Below are 12246 nucleotides of genomic sequence, written 5' to 3'. Positions count from 1 at the left end.
TAATAACCAACAAAAACAAAAGCATGGCCCTCATAAACTCCACCGCCTAAATGCATTCAAATACATCCACCACTCTACACCCTTGTTTTTTTTGGTTTGGCTATTCTTCTTGCCATGGTTTCAGTTGCCATAGCTACAATTTGCAGACAAGCAAGCAACATGGAGAAGGACCAGAGTGATGAGCGCACGAAAAGGATGAAGCCATCCATGGAGCACTCGCGCATACAAGCAACAAAGGTTAAAGGTCAAGCGAGGTAAAGGCCATGGGATTTTTACGGGAGTTAGGGTGAAAAAAAGGAAATGCCATCTTGTTTTTGTTCTGCCGCACTTTCTCTCGTCTATGAACCTTTCAGGATCATTTTGATGACAAAAATATCATTCAACGATTATAGCAGCATGCCAGCAATGATTGCTTTTATTATTTTGTATCACAGCTAGACTATATTCATTTGCATCAAAAATAGCAGCATTCTTGCGGACCATTTCAACATGAAATTGAGCAACACGTCTTACGTGTCAATTGTATGTCATTGTACACCTGTGTACAAATGTTTTGGCACTTACTTGTACGACATTGGAAGACGAATATACGGTGCTAAATATGGATAAAGATGAGCCAATCCAACACGGTCAAAACATTTTAAAATGATTATCTATGAACCAGGGTTAAAGAAAATCAAGTAGCGTAGTATGCTAAGTATTAGGGTCAAGGTGGATGCACCCACCCACCCAAAGAGTCAAACTGATGACTGTGCAATATCTAACTTCATCAGAGGAAATATCATTTGAAATGGCCCTTGAGGGAGGAGTTCGAAGCAATCGTTGTCACATCCGACAGCGCCACCCAGTGCCGAGCAACGCAACGGCTACGCAAAGATGCAACCATAGATGCATTGCATTTTTAATACGTTTTCATAGATAATCACAAAACGGAGATCATTCCCGTCAAAATCTTTTTGATGAGACCGAATTGACTTGATGAGTCCACAGTTGAAACGTTTTAACGCAACGAGCAAGGCCACCATCTATTTCTGGCCTCCCAGTTGTGTCCCAGTGTCTTGAGGAATGGACTCTTGCTCACTCGGATTTACTACGAAAGTAACAGCTGATGTCAGTCTTGCTTAACCTCACATATACGCACACACACACACACACACACACACACACACACACACACACACACACACACACAGGCACACGCTCGCTTCATAGTTACATACCCCGACGGTAGTATGACCTAGTGTCCCTTTAGCAAGTGCTAGGGTGCTAACCCTCCTTCATCCAAGGCCCAAACCTCCTGCAAACACAGAGAGAGAGAGAGAGAGAGAGGATAAGGCACTTGGTTGGTCTAAGATGGTTGTTTTTGAGACTGGCGCCAGGGCCCCCCGCTACGACAACTTCCCCGCGTTCACCCAGAGAATGAGGCAAAGGGAAGCGGAGAGTGGGCTTGCGTATCCCACTGTAACCAGAACCCCGCCCCCCGGACTGTCGTGGCCCCCGTTGTGACTGAGCAGCTTCCTGGGAGGGTCTATGTGCCGGCCAGACAGATCTCAACCGGACTCCAGTCCCGAGCCGAGCATCAGTCACCGGAGCGCTCCGTCATTTTACGACAACCTCCCCGGCCCCCGGGCCCCCGACGGTGTCCCAAAAGTCTCGGAGATGGAATCCAGCTTCCGGGAATACCGGCCAGGTCCCGAGAGCGACCGTTGGTCAGAAGGTGGCTCGGACGAGGCAAAGCCAGAAATGCCAGATCGTCGGGAGCCTACGCCGGACTCGGTCTTTGAACAGGGGGAGCGGGTGAAATGGCACCAAGAGTCGGACTGGCCCCAAAGCCAGAAGACTGACGGGGCTCCCAAAGCGCCGCCCCCCGTGCCGCCGGCCGACCCTTTGGCCAGCGCGCTTCGCGGCCTCCTCACCGACCTCCAGCAGTACGTAGTCAGACAACACGAAGCGTACGAGGCCCGGATTGCCAGGTTTGGAGCATTTCTTTTTTCAAGGCCGACGCGCTAACTAACCACCGTAGTCGCCTGGCCGCCCAGGTTTGGATCAAATGGCCATATTCGGGAAAAGCAGTATTCCTAAAGAAGAAACACGCCGACACATCGAACCTGTTTTGTGTTTAACAATTTGAAGTTCCAACACACTAGCAGTTCGGCGTAGGTCCGAGCGAGCGAGCAGTCCGGCCGTCCGCTTTTAAGACTCACGCCACCTTCAAATACGCCCCCGAGGCCCAAAAATGCCGCGTTGGAGAGGAGTTCCAAGTTAAGAAAGATAGTTACTCTCTGAAAGCCTCTCCACCTTTTGGGCCTCATTGGTCACTTAGCAATTGCACTTTATTGCTTTCAAGAAGGTTTTACAAGCCACGCTGACGAAAGGAGCACATGGTGCCTGCCGCGAGGGCGCAGTGTGCTAATTTAAGAGGCCACGCGGCCCAGCACATAGCTTTTGACTAATATAGATGGAGCGGAGTCGGCCGGCCAGGTGGGCGAAAGGTCAGCAGAAAGCGGCCAGCGGCAGGGGCTAAATCACCACAAAAGTCCAAGCCGTCTGTGTTGGTCTGTCTAGCTTTACGTGCGACCCATCGATAGGCGGAACAATGGAGTTGACTTTCATGTGAAAGTCATTAAAGGTATACAATTTACAAATGTCTGAAGAGCCATCTTGAAACAACACCAACAAATCTTGCAGGAGCCTATCCCAGCCAGCCAATCACAGGGCACCACTAGACAAACAAACAATCACTCCTAGCTAGAGTTAGGCCATTTAGAGTGTCCAATCTGCCTAGCATGCATGTTTTTTGCTACGTGGGAGGAAACCGGAGCACCCGGAGAAAACCCGCGCAAGCTCACGGAGAACGCGCAAACTCCACGCGGGGGTACCGACCTGGGATCGAACCCGGGACCACGGAACTACGGGGCCGACGTGCCGGCCACTCCTCTCCTCTCATCTGGTCTACCATATGGGATCCCTAGTTTATGGCAATCCTAATTGCGATATCATAAAAGGGACGACAATCAACAGGTTCCCCATCGGACCTGACGAGAACACAATTCAAGGGCGATTCTCGGGGGGAAAACAGAGCGAGCGATTCCGAGAGCGACAAACGGACGGACATACGACTCACCCGAGCGTGGTCTCGCGTGGCCGCCTCGTCCTTCCAACGCTGGCTCGTCTTGATTTTCAGCCTGGAGGAGAGAAAGGAGGAGCTGGAGGAGGAGGTGCTCCTGCTGAGGAGCAACTTGTGGCGCCAGCGTCACTGGTATCGGGAGCTGCGGGCCAAGATCGGACAGTCGGAAAGCCGGCGAGCCGCCGCCGAGCGACGCAACTCGGCGCTGCAGAAAGACTTCTTTGACACCTTTGGAGATCTCAACCACGAGGCCAAGAAGACAGAGAACATCATCGGAAGCTTTCGAGGAACTTGAAAAATAAAAACAAATGCGGACGCAGTGAGACAGACTCTGTGCGCTAGTTTGTTTAGTAGTGTAGTGTCTGTCTCTCCTTAGACAGGCGGAACATTCCCTTCCCGTTTTTGGGGAAGGGTTTCCATGCTCTTTTGTTCATTTGATTTGAGGAAGAATCTGGAAAAGTACACAAATGCAAAGCCGATCACTTGGGACGAGAGCCGCCGCGTTGGCCAAACACATGGCCGGATAGCCGTCAAAATGCATGGGGTGGTCTGCGCCAAGGGTGTCAAACTCGCTTTGGTTGGTGCCAACTCCATCATGTTGATTTTTTTTGGGGGGGGGGCGTACTGGCCGCCATTGATGACACCAGACGTCCAACACCAATGGGACTGCAGATATCTCAGACTTTGACTTTAGTCTTGGCACTGCAAATTTTTATCTTGCACTAAAACCCAGTTTGTTTGTTTTCTTTCCACTTTATTTTTTAGTCTATATCAATCTTTTTAGGACTACTTCATTATTTGATCACTTTATGGTGAAGCTTTAAATCTCATTCTACTTTTAAAATGACATTAAAGGCATTCAATTCAATGTTAAACTCGGAATGTTCCAAGTTTACAGCGCCCGTCTGGCAAAAGAATATAAGCCTTAAAGTGTGTTTGACACCCGTGTTCAAAGGTCTCCCCCACACACGTACATTTTCTTTTGAAATAACATTTCTTAAAAATGTGTTTTGTTTCTACGACCGCGAGCGTGTGCCAAAGCCGACTAAGTTCTGCTGAAAGATAAAGCCAACAACGGCGGGAACCGGAACACGTACGAGCTACATCAATGTGCACAGGTGCTTACAATTCCAGAACGGGAGGAAATACAAAACATTATGGGAAAGCGAGGCGTGTGAGATTGTATTTAAAAAAAAAAGTGCATGGTTACCCTCGAGTCCACAAGTGAGTCCATATCTCAAGCTTCAAAGTCCATTTTTTTTCTCCTCGTTTTGTGCCAGGCTTGAGGATTCAGGCCACATTGGCTTCGTCACCGTGGTCTTCTTCTTCTTCTTCTTCGGGGGTTTGAAGCTCCATCTTCTGAGGAATACCTCGGCATTCCAATTAAAAATGTCAAACGAGAACAATCGGCGCTCGGCACGTCGTTGGGAAACCGAAACATTGTGCGAGGACTTTGCGTATTCAACAAAGTGGAATACTTTTTCGTCCGAGTCGTGCGTGCGTGCGCTCGAGCGCCCAGAAAAGAAAGAAAATGATTGGACGGCCCTGGACGTGCAACATTTTGCCAGAACAGATAGAAACAAACTCCATCCTCGATATCCTCTAAGAAAAGTAGTAGCGTATTTTCTCGCATTTCAGCCGCCCCCGTGTATAAGCCCTACCCTTAAAATGGTTGAATTTGACAATTTGCCTCGTATAAGATGCCCCCAGATTCAACATTTTTGTCTCTATATTCATGGTTTTAATAGGGAGTACAAATGTGTTACTTTGAAGGGAAAATCTTAGGAAAAATCATCAAAGTCACGTGCTATTTCTGAGATACTTTATGAAGCGAAAGGACCATGTGCCGGATTGCGCATTATTTGGCTCAATATCATAAGGAAGGTCAGTCCATTCAGAAAGGAAGTCACGTGAGCAGTACAACCAACAAGTGTGTCGGTGGCGGTCTCGTTTGTCATCCCCAGGTAAGATGGCGGTGCCCTATTTTGAAATAAATGACCGTATCGGCCACATTGTTTTGCGTTATGGCGTTTCGTCTGGTTTGGTGCGTGCCAAGTCGAATTCGTGCGCATATTAGCCGTAGCCTCGATTCAGTCGTCTTTTTTGTAGTGACAAATACGGCCGTGAATGCGAGAAAATACGGTACCTTAAGTCAAATGTGGAGCGATGGCAACAATATCCACAAAGAAGCAAAAAAAGAGCACGTTTTGCAATAAGGGGGTGGGTCTACAACCACAAGGTCCATCTGTGCATCTTTACGTAGATTACAATACGTATATTACAGAATAAAACAATGCCACGCTCCACACGACTCGGGATGAACGGACAAACGTACGTTTCTGTGCGCGGTGGGTGAAGATTGCAAAGCAGCCCAAGAAGCAAAGGGGAACTTTCGGACAAGTTCATCCCGTAAACAACACCTTAGAACATTTGCTTTCTTTAGCCGGCGTTCCGTCCCACGCGGTTTTGACCGTGAATTTTCGTCCGGAACGCCTTTTGATCTGGATAAGTAAAGTAGGACTGAGAAGACAAGCCGCTCTTATTCCAACATAAAATCTGCTACAAAAATAAAACTATGAAAAATACAACTACGTACATGGACGCCTCCCGGCTAAGCCGCTAACGTTAGGAAGGCCACGGGGCCCCACCCCCCCCCGCCGCACGTGCTACTTTTTGACCTCTGAAGCGGCGCTCCCAATAAAGGTGGCGGAAGTGGAAAAGGCGAAGGCGAGCGAGATGGACGAGGGGAGCGAACGGGAAGACGGCCGGCGTTCACTGACTCTCGTCCAGCGGCCCCGTCAGCGTGTCCACGCTGCTGCTGTCCGTGTCCGACGCCACCGTGTGCTCCGTGAACATGGACGAGATGTCGTTGGCCGAGGACGACTGCGAGGCCGAGCTGGAGACGGCGTCTGAGGCGCGACGCAGACGACGAGTTAAAAAACGCCGGCTCCCGTTAGGCGCCGGGCGACGGACGCACTTACCCGAGCCGTCGTCTTTCATCACGCCGTTCTTGTTCCTCTCTTCCCAGTCCATCACTTCTTCGTAAATGAGCTCTGAAAAGCGACGCAAAAATGGCTAATGTTACTCATTCATTCCTTTTCTGTACCGGTTATGCCTAGTTACTATTTTTGCGTATTGTTTCACATTCGTTCAGATTCCGTTTTTGAAAAGTTTCCCCCCCAAAAATGTTCTAAACATCATTCTCAGTGTGTCCACAAGAGAGCGGTGCATCCTACCTTTCCATTGCTCGATGCTGTGTTCTCGTTCTTCTAACTGTTTGTCAGAAATCTGAGGAGGAGGCTGAAAGACAAAAGACAAGACACAAATGAGATGATGGCGCGGATGAAGAAAAAGGAAAACTAGTGGTGGCGAGGGTTGGGGCCTCACCGCGTCAGCCTCCGCCGTGTCGTACCACATGTGAATGTAGGGGTGATTGAGAGCTTCCTCCACGGAGATGCGGCACTCGGGGTCCACCACCAGCATTTTGGACAGCAAGTCCCGAGCCTGAGCCGCTGGACGAGAGGAAGGCTTATTACCGAAGGTGTGGCGGCCACGGGCAAACACTTATTCTGGAAGCAGGGCGCGCCTTACTCTTGAGCTTGTCGTGTTCCGACTCGGAGGGAAAGGCCCAGTCGGGGAAAAGATCGGCAAAGCTGACGCCCGGATATTGGGGCTTGTTCATCACGTAGTTTCTGACAGTCTCCATCAGACGGTCCATGAACTCCAGGCTGGGCGTGCCCAGAACCTCAATCACTTTGTTCCACTGATCGATGTCTGGCCGGAAAACTTGTTGGGGAAAATGGACCAAACGTCCAGCACGTACGTGCAGAATCCAGCACATAGTCCCAACACTTGTTTAAAATCTCTTCCTTTCGGAAAATGATATTTACAAAACAATGATTGCGGCAAGCGCGAATATTAGCTCTCATTTCATTGCTACGGAAGATGTGGCCATATTAGATTTTGCTGACCTCAATTTTTAGGTGGCCCAAATTTTAGGATCCATTTTTAAATCAACTCAGTGTTGGTAACACTAATTGAACACTGTGAACGAGGTCTGGCGTTACAAAAATCATTTCTTGATTCATACAAGCCATTTATTTCGTGCACTACATGGTGTGAAATGTCGACATAAAGTCTGTGGTGAGGGCACAGCGACATCTATCATTTAAATCTTGTAAATATAAATTTGAGAGTTGGATTGTAAAAATTTGCAGATTTGATTATTAGAGACTGGACTTACAACAGTACAGCCCAACGCGGCTGTACTGTTGTAACTCTCTAACTTCCAAATACGGATGGACGGGAGCAAAAGAGAAGGAAGAATGAGGTCTTTGAGGAACTTCCTATTTGGAACATTTCTATGGCATACTTGGATGGAAGGATACGGTCAGTTCCTTGGAAGATGACACCCCCTTTAACCATCTCTCCCATGATGCATCCCACAGACCAGATGTCAACTGTAAACAAAGTTGGCATTCACAAGGATTCTCATTCAAGGTCAAATACATCAAATATTCACACTAGATGCGCAGATACAGGAAAAACTGTGTCATGCTTTAACGTTAACCTGCTGACACTAAACGTTAATGTGAACGTTACCGTTCTCCTTGTATTTCATCCCCAGAATGACCTCCGGGGCGCGGTAGTATCTGGTTACCACGTACGGCGTCATCATGAAGTTGGTGCACGCGGTCCGAGCCAGACCAAAGTCCAAAATCTTCAAGGTGCAATCCGACTTGACCACGATGTTACTGGGCTTCAAGTCCTGACAGCACACACGGATGCAAAGCTTTGGTCCCGCCACGGAAAATCTTCCCATACAAACAAACGCTGTTTACTAATAATACACATGTGCCGGAGCAAAAGATTATTTTGCCAAATACGCCGCAATGTGTGGAGATGGATTTTCAAATGAATTTCTAAATGAAGCGTGGATGCTGCACGTGAGCAACGTGGTAAGGATCCTCACCCTGTGAATGATGCCGGCAGAGTGCAGATGTCTGATGCCGCAGAGGATCTGGTAGAGCAGGTAAGACATCCTCTCGTGGTCCAGGTCCATGTGGATCACTTGGCACAGGCTGGCATCCATCAGCTCCATCACCAAGTATCTGAAATCAGTGAAATCAGAAGAAGGTTTGAGAATGCTGAGCTTCCAACACAAATGCAAGATTCGCGACCAGTGTTTTCCCAACCAGTGGGCCCACTTTGGAAATAGACATCAAATGCTGTGTTTGTTATTGGAAGAGTACGCAGGATTTGAACCCAGGACCCCAGAGGCCGACGTGCTAACCACTTGCCCCACCGGGCCGCGGGTGACTATGTTGTTCCCTTGAAAAAGAGTGCTAAATTAGCCAAAGCGCCTACCTGGAACCCGATACCAATTAACATTCCCACCTCTGAACCTCTTGGCCAATCATCTTAAAGCCTGGCTACAAGACCAACAAAATTGCCAACACGACGCGGTCTAAAACTGTGCTACGTGTGTGTGTGTGTGTGTGTGTGTGTGTGTGTGTGTGTGTGTGTGTCTAGTATGTGTCATCGTTTATCTTCAACCTACACAAAGGACCAAAGATGGAAATTAGCCCTTGGCTACATATTTACATACATATATATATATGTATATATATGTATGTATCTGTATATATATATATATATATATATATATATATATATATATATATATATATATATATAATGTTCATGAACATGAATATAAATATGTTCATTTATATGTTCTGTCCCATATGAAATAAATCAAACTTAAACTCAAACTCATGTTTAGTAATTGCTTTTTTGATGTTAAAAAAGGGTGCCTTTGGGCCAATAAAGGTTGGGAAAGACTTGCTTAGACGACAACTCACAGATCTTGGAATTCCTCCAGGGATTTTTGAGGCGTGAAAACATTGATCAGACGAATAATCTGGAAGAAAAAGAAAAGAAAGAGGCCTTGCATCACATGGCGAGCATTCTGGCCAGCATCATTCATCATCCGCATTTGATAGAGGGATATTTGTACGGTACACATTTCTTTCAGTAAGTCCCCCCCAAAAAGATATGACCAAGTCTTACATTTTTGTGGTTGACGCATTTTAGCAGCACCAGTTCCCTGTATGCCCGTTTGGCATGCGTCTGGTTCTGGAAGGGCCGGCACAGCTTTTTCACCGCCACTGAAATGCCCAGGACTGTATCTAGGGCAGAGCTGGTCATAAAGAAGAGACAACTTGTGTCACGGCCAATCGCGTTTTGGTGCTGCCAGCCAAACATTCAAACCCCTTTTGTAAGAAAAAGGAGGAACTGATGGTATATATAGTACAATAATAACTTTGGAAGTTTTGATGCAAATCCCAAGTCACGGAGACGACGCGAAGGAAGCGAACCTGGCGAGAGGCGAACGCCAACACGGCCCGTTGAGCCCATTAAGGTGCACAGTTCATTACACCAAGATAATTATTCACTTTCATGGCGCTGCAACAGCTCCACGGGCATGTACACGTTAAAAGATCCTCCTAATCTGATCATTGGCATTCTTGCTCAATTAGCCAGAGACCTTTTTCCCAGGAAAGCTAGTCGCAGTTTGACAGGGAAATGCTAAATGACTTTGTTACAGTATGATGAGAAAACGCATGCCATTTAACAAACTACAAACATGTTAGAACGAGGGTCGAGCTTCGTAACTTCAATTTCTTTTGCATCCAGAGACGACATTTGCCCTTCGAGGCATTTGGTAACCTGAATATTTTGTAAGTAGAGGTACCACAGTATTGTATTTCTTGGCCAGGGAGCAGATATACATCATTTTTCTTCATTAGACTCAATTTTCTGCATCCACACTCATCGATTAGCAACAGTGAAAAATGTTCTCAAAAGAATTCAGAGCCTTTTTTTAACTTTCAAAGTGGTGAAACGATGAATGAATGCACATTCTGAGTATGGCTCTCAAGGAATAATGTTTGAAAATATGAATTGTTTATGGCCGTCTTGGTCAAAATGGTTCCCCAACCATGTTTAAGGCGGCTGGCTCCGTTTATAATATGAACGGAGCCTGCCGCCTTTAAGAGATGCCGTTGTACTCACCAAACGATGCCCTGGGCTCCAGATCCGATGGCACGGAGCTGCTGGTAGCGATTGAGCACCGTGAAGGTAGAGTCCCCCACCTGAACACTGTAGAAGTGATTTTCGGCCTCACTCATCCTGACGGACGGACGTACAGTCGGGGGCACCGGCGCTGTCTGTGGACCAATTGCACGCAGAACACAGTTAACTACGGCGTATTTTAGAGATGTCCCGGATCGGGAATCGGACCCGATCACCTGGTTTTTGAGAGGATCTGAATGGGCAGAGAGATTCAATAGATGTAGTCATTTTTAGCTTTTAACTGATTGGGTGTAGTAAGGATACCTGGCATGCATACTCTATTATTATTTGTATTCTGAGTTGATACAGTTAAAATGAATTCAAAGAGAAACACTGTGCTTATGGGCCCTTATTACAATTTGAAGCCCCCGCCATGACCCAGTAAAAATCATTGCCTGCCATTGACGAGGATAGACGTCCATATCATTGAAACTGGGAGGAGCGGCTCATCTTGCAATGCCATGGACAGACGTGAACGTGGGCCACCGAAATGAAGAAAAACAACAGTCAGATGATATTTAATACGCAACCACAGTATGTTGCATGATATTATTGTCACTCCTCTCCCAGGTTGAACTTTTACTGAAATGACTAACATCTTAAATGCCAATTCAAAGTTATATAAGCATAAGCATATGATTTCATTTTGAGTCCAAGGATATGATGCCGAGTGACCTTCACAGTGACTCCACATGACTGCTGTCCACAAGTCTGAGCTTTCGGGCTCTGACGTGACCAAAACTCAAATCTGGGAACCCAACGGGAGTCAGCGAGCGAGTGCTTGATCGTATTAGCATGGCCTGAAGACCTGCCATCTCCGAGTCATGCCACAAAAAGAAAATAGCCTGCTGCTGCTGCTCCTGCTGCTGCTGCTGCTGCTGCTGCTGCTGATGATGCACCATGCGGGGATGCTCTTTCAAAATCATGCTTGGTCAAGATGACTTAACACAACGTGTCGTTTCCTGGGGTGAGTGTTTACGTCTGTCACAACCCATGTTTCAATGTACATATCGCGCTCACGTGCTGACAGCTCCAAACTTGCCCAGAATTACAGTGGAGCTGATCTACGTAACTCACCGGTTGCCCAGAGGGACGTGGTGGAGCTTTCCGGAGAACCAGAAGGGATGGGCTTTTAAAAAATATATAAATACATATTATTTTTTTCAAATTATAGTCATATCGTGTGACATAACAGGGTGTACTACGTCCGGGCTCTTTTAATTTGATTTTAAACGTCGTAGCGTGCAGGCTTTAACGTCCACCTAACAAGCTAGCATAGAAGGCGGTGGAAGTCACGCGTGGATGACAACGCCAACGCCAACGCCAACGCCGCAGCACAGCTGGGCCGAATGAGTGGCTTCGCGGGGCCGTAAATAGAGCAAACGCCGGGGGGACTCGACTAAGACCAGCGCCAGCGCCACGTTCGGCCTAGTTTTATCGAGGGAACGAACGGCGTTAGCGAGTCACAAGAGAGTAACGCAGTTTTCGTGGGCGAGCCGGGCCGGGCAGGCAGGGAAGGGCAGCTGAAGGGAAAGCCGGCGGCGGCTTGGAGGAGTCTCGCCTCACCGAAGGGGGGGCGGAAGAGCCGGCGGACACTTACCTTCTCGTACGCAGGGCTCTCTCGGGCATGGACGAAACGGAAGAGGCGCCCTCTCCCTTCGAGAACCGGAGGGAAAAGTTTGGGCCAAATACCGCTGGGGCTGTCACGGCGAAAGGGGATTCCAGAAGCCCCGAGCCGAACTCCAAGTGGCGGAGGAAGACGTCAACGTCTAGGTCGGCGTCGGCCCAGGCTGCCGAGAGTTGCGCGTGGCGTCATCACGCAGGCTGACGTCAACTCCGAGGAACTGCATTGGTGGAGCAGGGAAACGTAGCCCCTCCTCCACTCAACCGCAAAAATGAAAACAAAAAACAAAAACAAAAACATAAGACAAGTACTATATACGTACATATATTGATATTTGTGGCCTTCTGTGCCTCTCAAA

The 12246-nt window shown here is 47.8% G+C and overlaps 1 protein-coding gene across 2 annotated transcripts; it reads right to left on the bottom strand.

Annotated features, from left to right (window-relative positions):
• Positions 1–3457: 3457 nt before the first annotated feature.
• On the bottom strand, positions 3458–12087 carry mapk9 (mitogen-activated protein kinase 9). 2 transcript variants are annotated; one of them, XM_077609548.1, is made up of 12 exons: positions 11865–12086; positions 10205–10359; positions 9200–9329; positions 8992–9050; positions 8100–8238; positions 7730–7895; positions 7516–7587; positions 6719–6901; positions 6515–6639; positions 6364–6427; positions 6109–6180; positions 3458–6036 (listed from the first exon to the last, which is right to left on the bottom strand). In XM_077609548.1, exons 2-12 carry the CDS (start codon positions 10318–10320, stop codon positions 5900–5902), a joined length of 1263 nt encoding a protein of 420 aa, XP_077465674.1. In that variant the 5' UTR covers positions 10321–10359; positions 11865–12086; the 3' UTR covers positions 3458–5899. The 2 variants fall into 2 exon arrangements, with proteins under 2 accessions (XP_077465674.1, XP_077465673.1); XM_077609547.1 differs by having other exon boundaries at positions 3458–6180; positions 11865–12087.
• Positions 12088–12246: the final 159 nt, after the last annotated feature.

The sequence above is a fragment of the Stigmatopora argus genome, chromosome 9, assembly GCF_051989625.1.
Source record: "Stigmatopora argus isolate UIUO_Sarg chromosome 9, RoL_Sarg_1.0, whole genome shotgun sequence".
Taxonomy (NCBI): Eukaryota; Metazoa; Chordata; class Actinopteri; order Syngnathiformes; family Syngnathidae; genus Stigmatopora; species Stigmatopora argus.
This window is presented reverse-complemented; position numbering and strand designations above follow the sequence as displayed.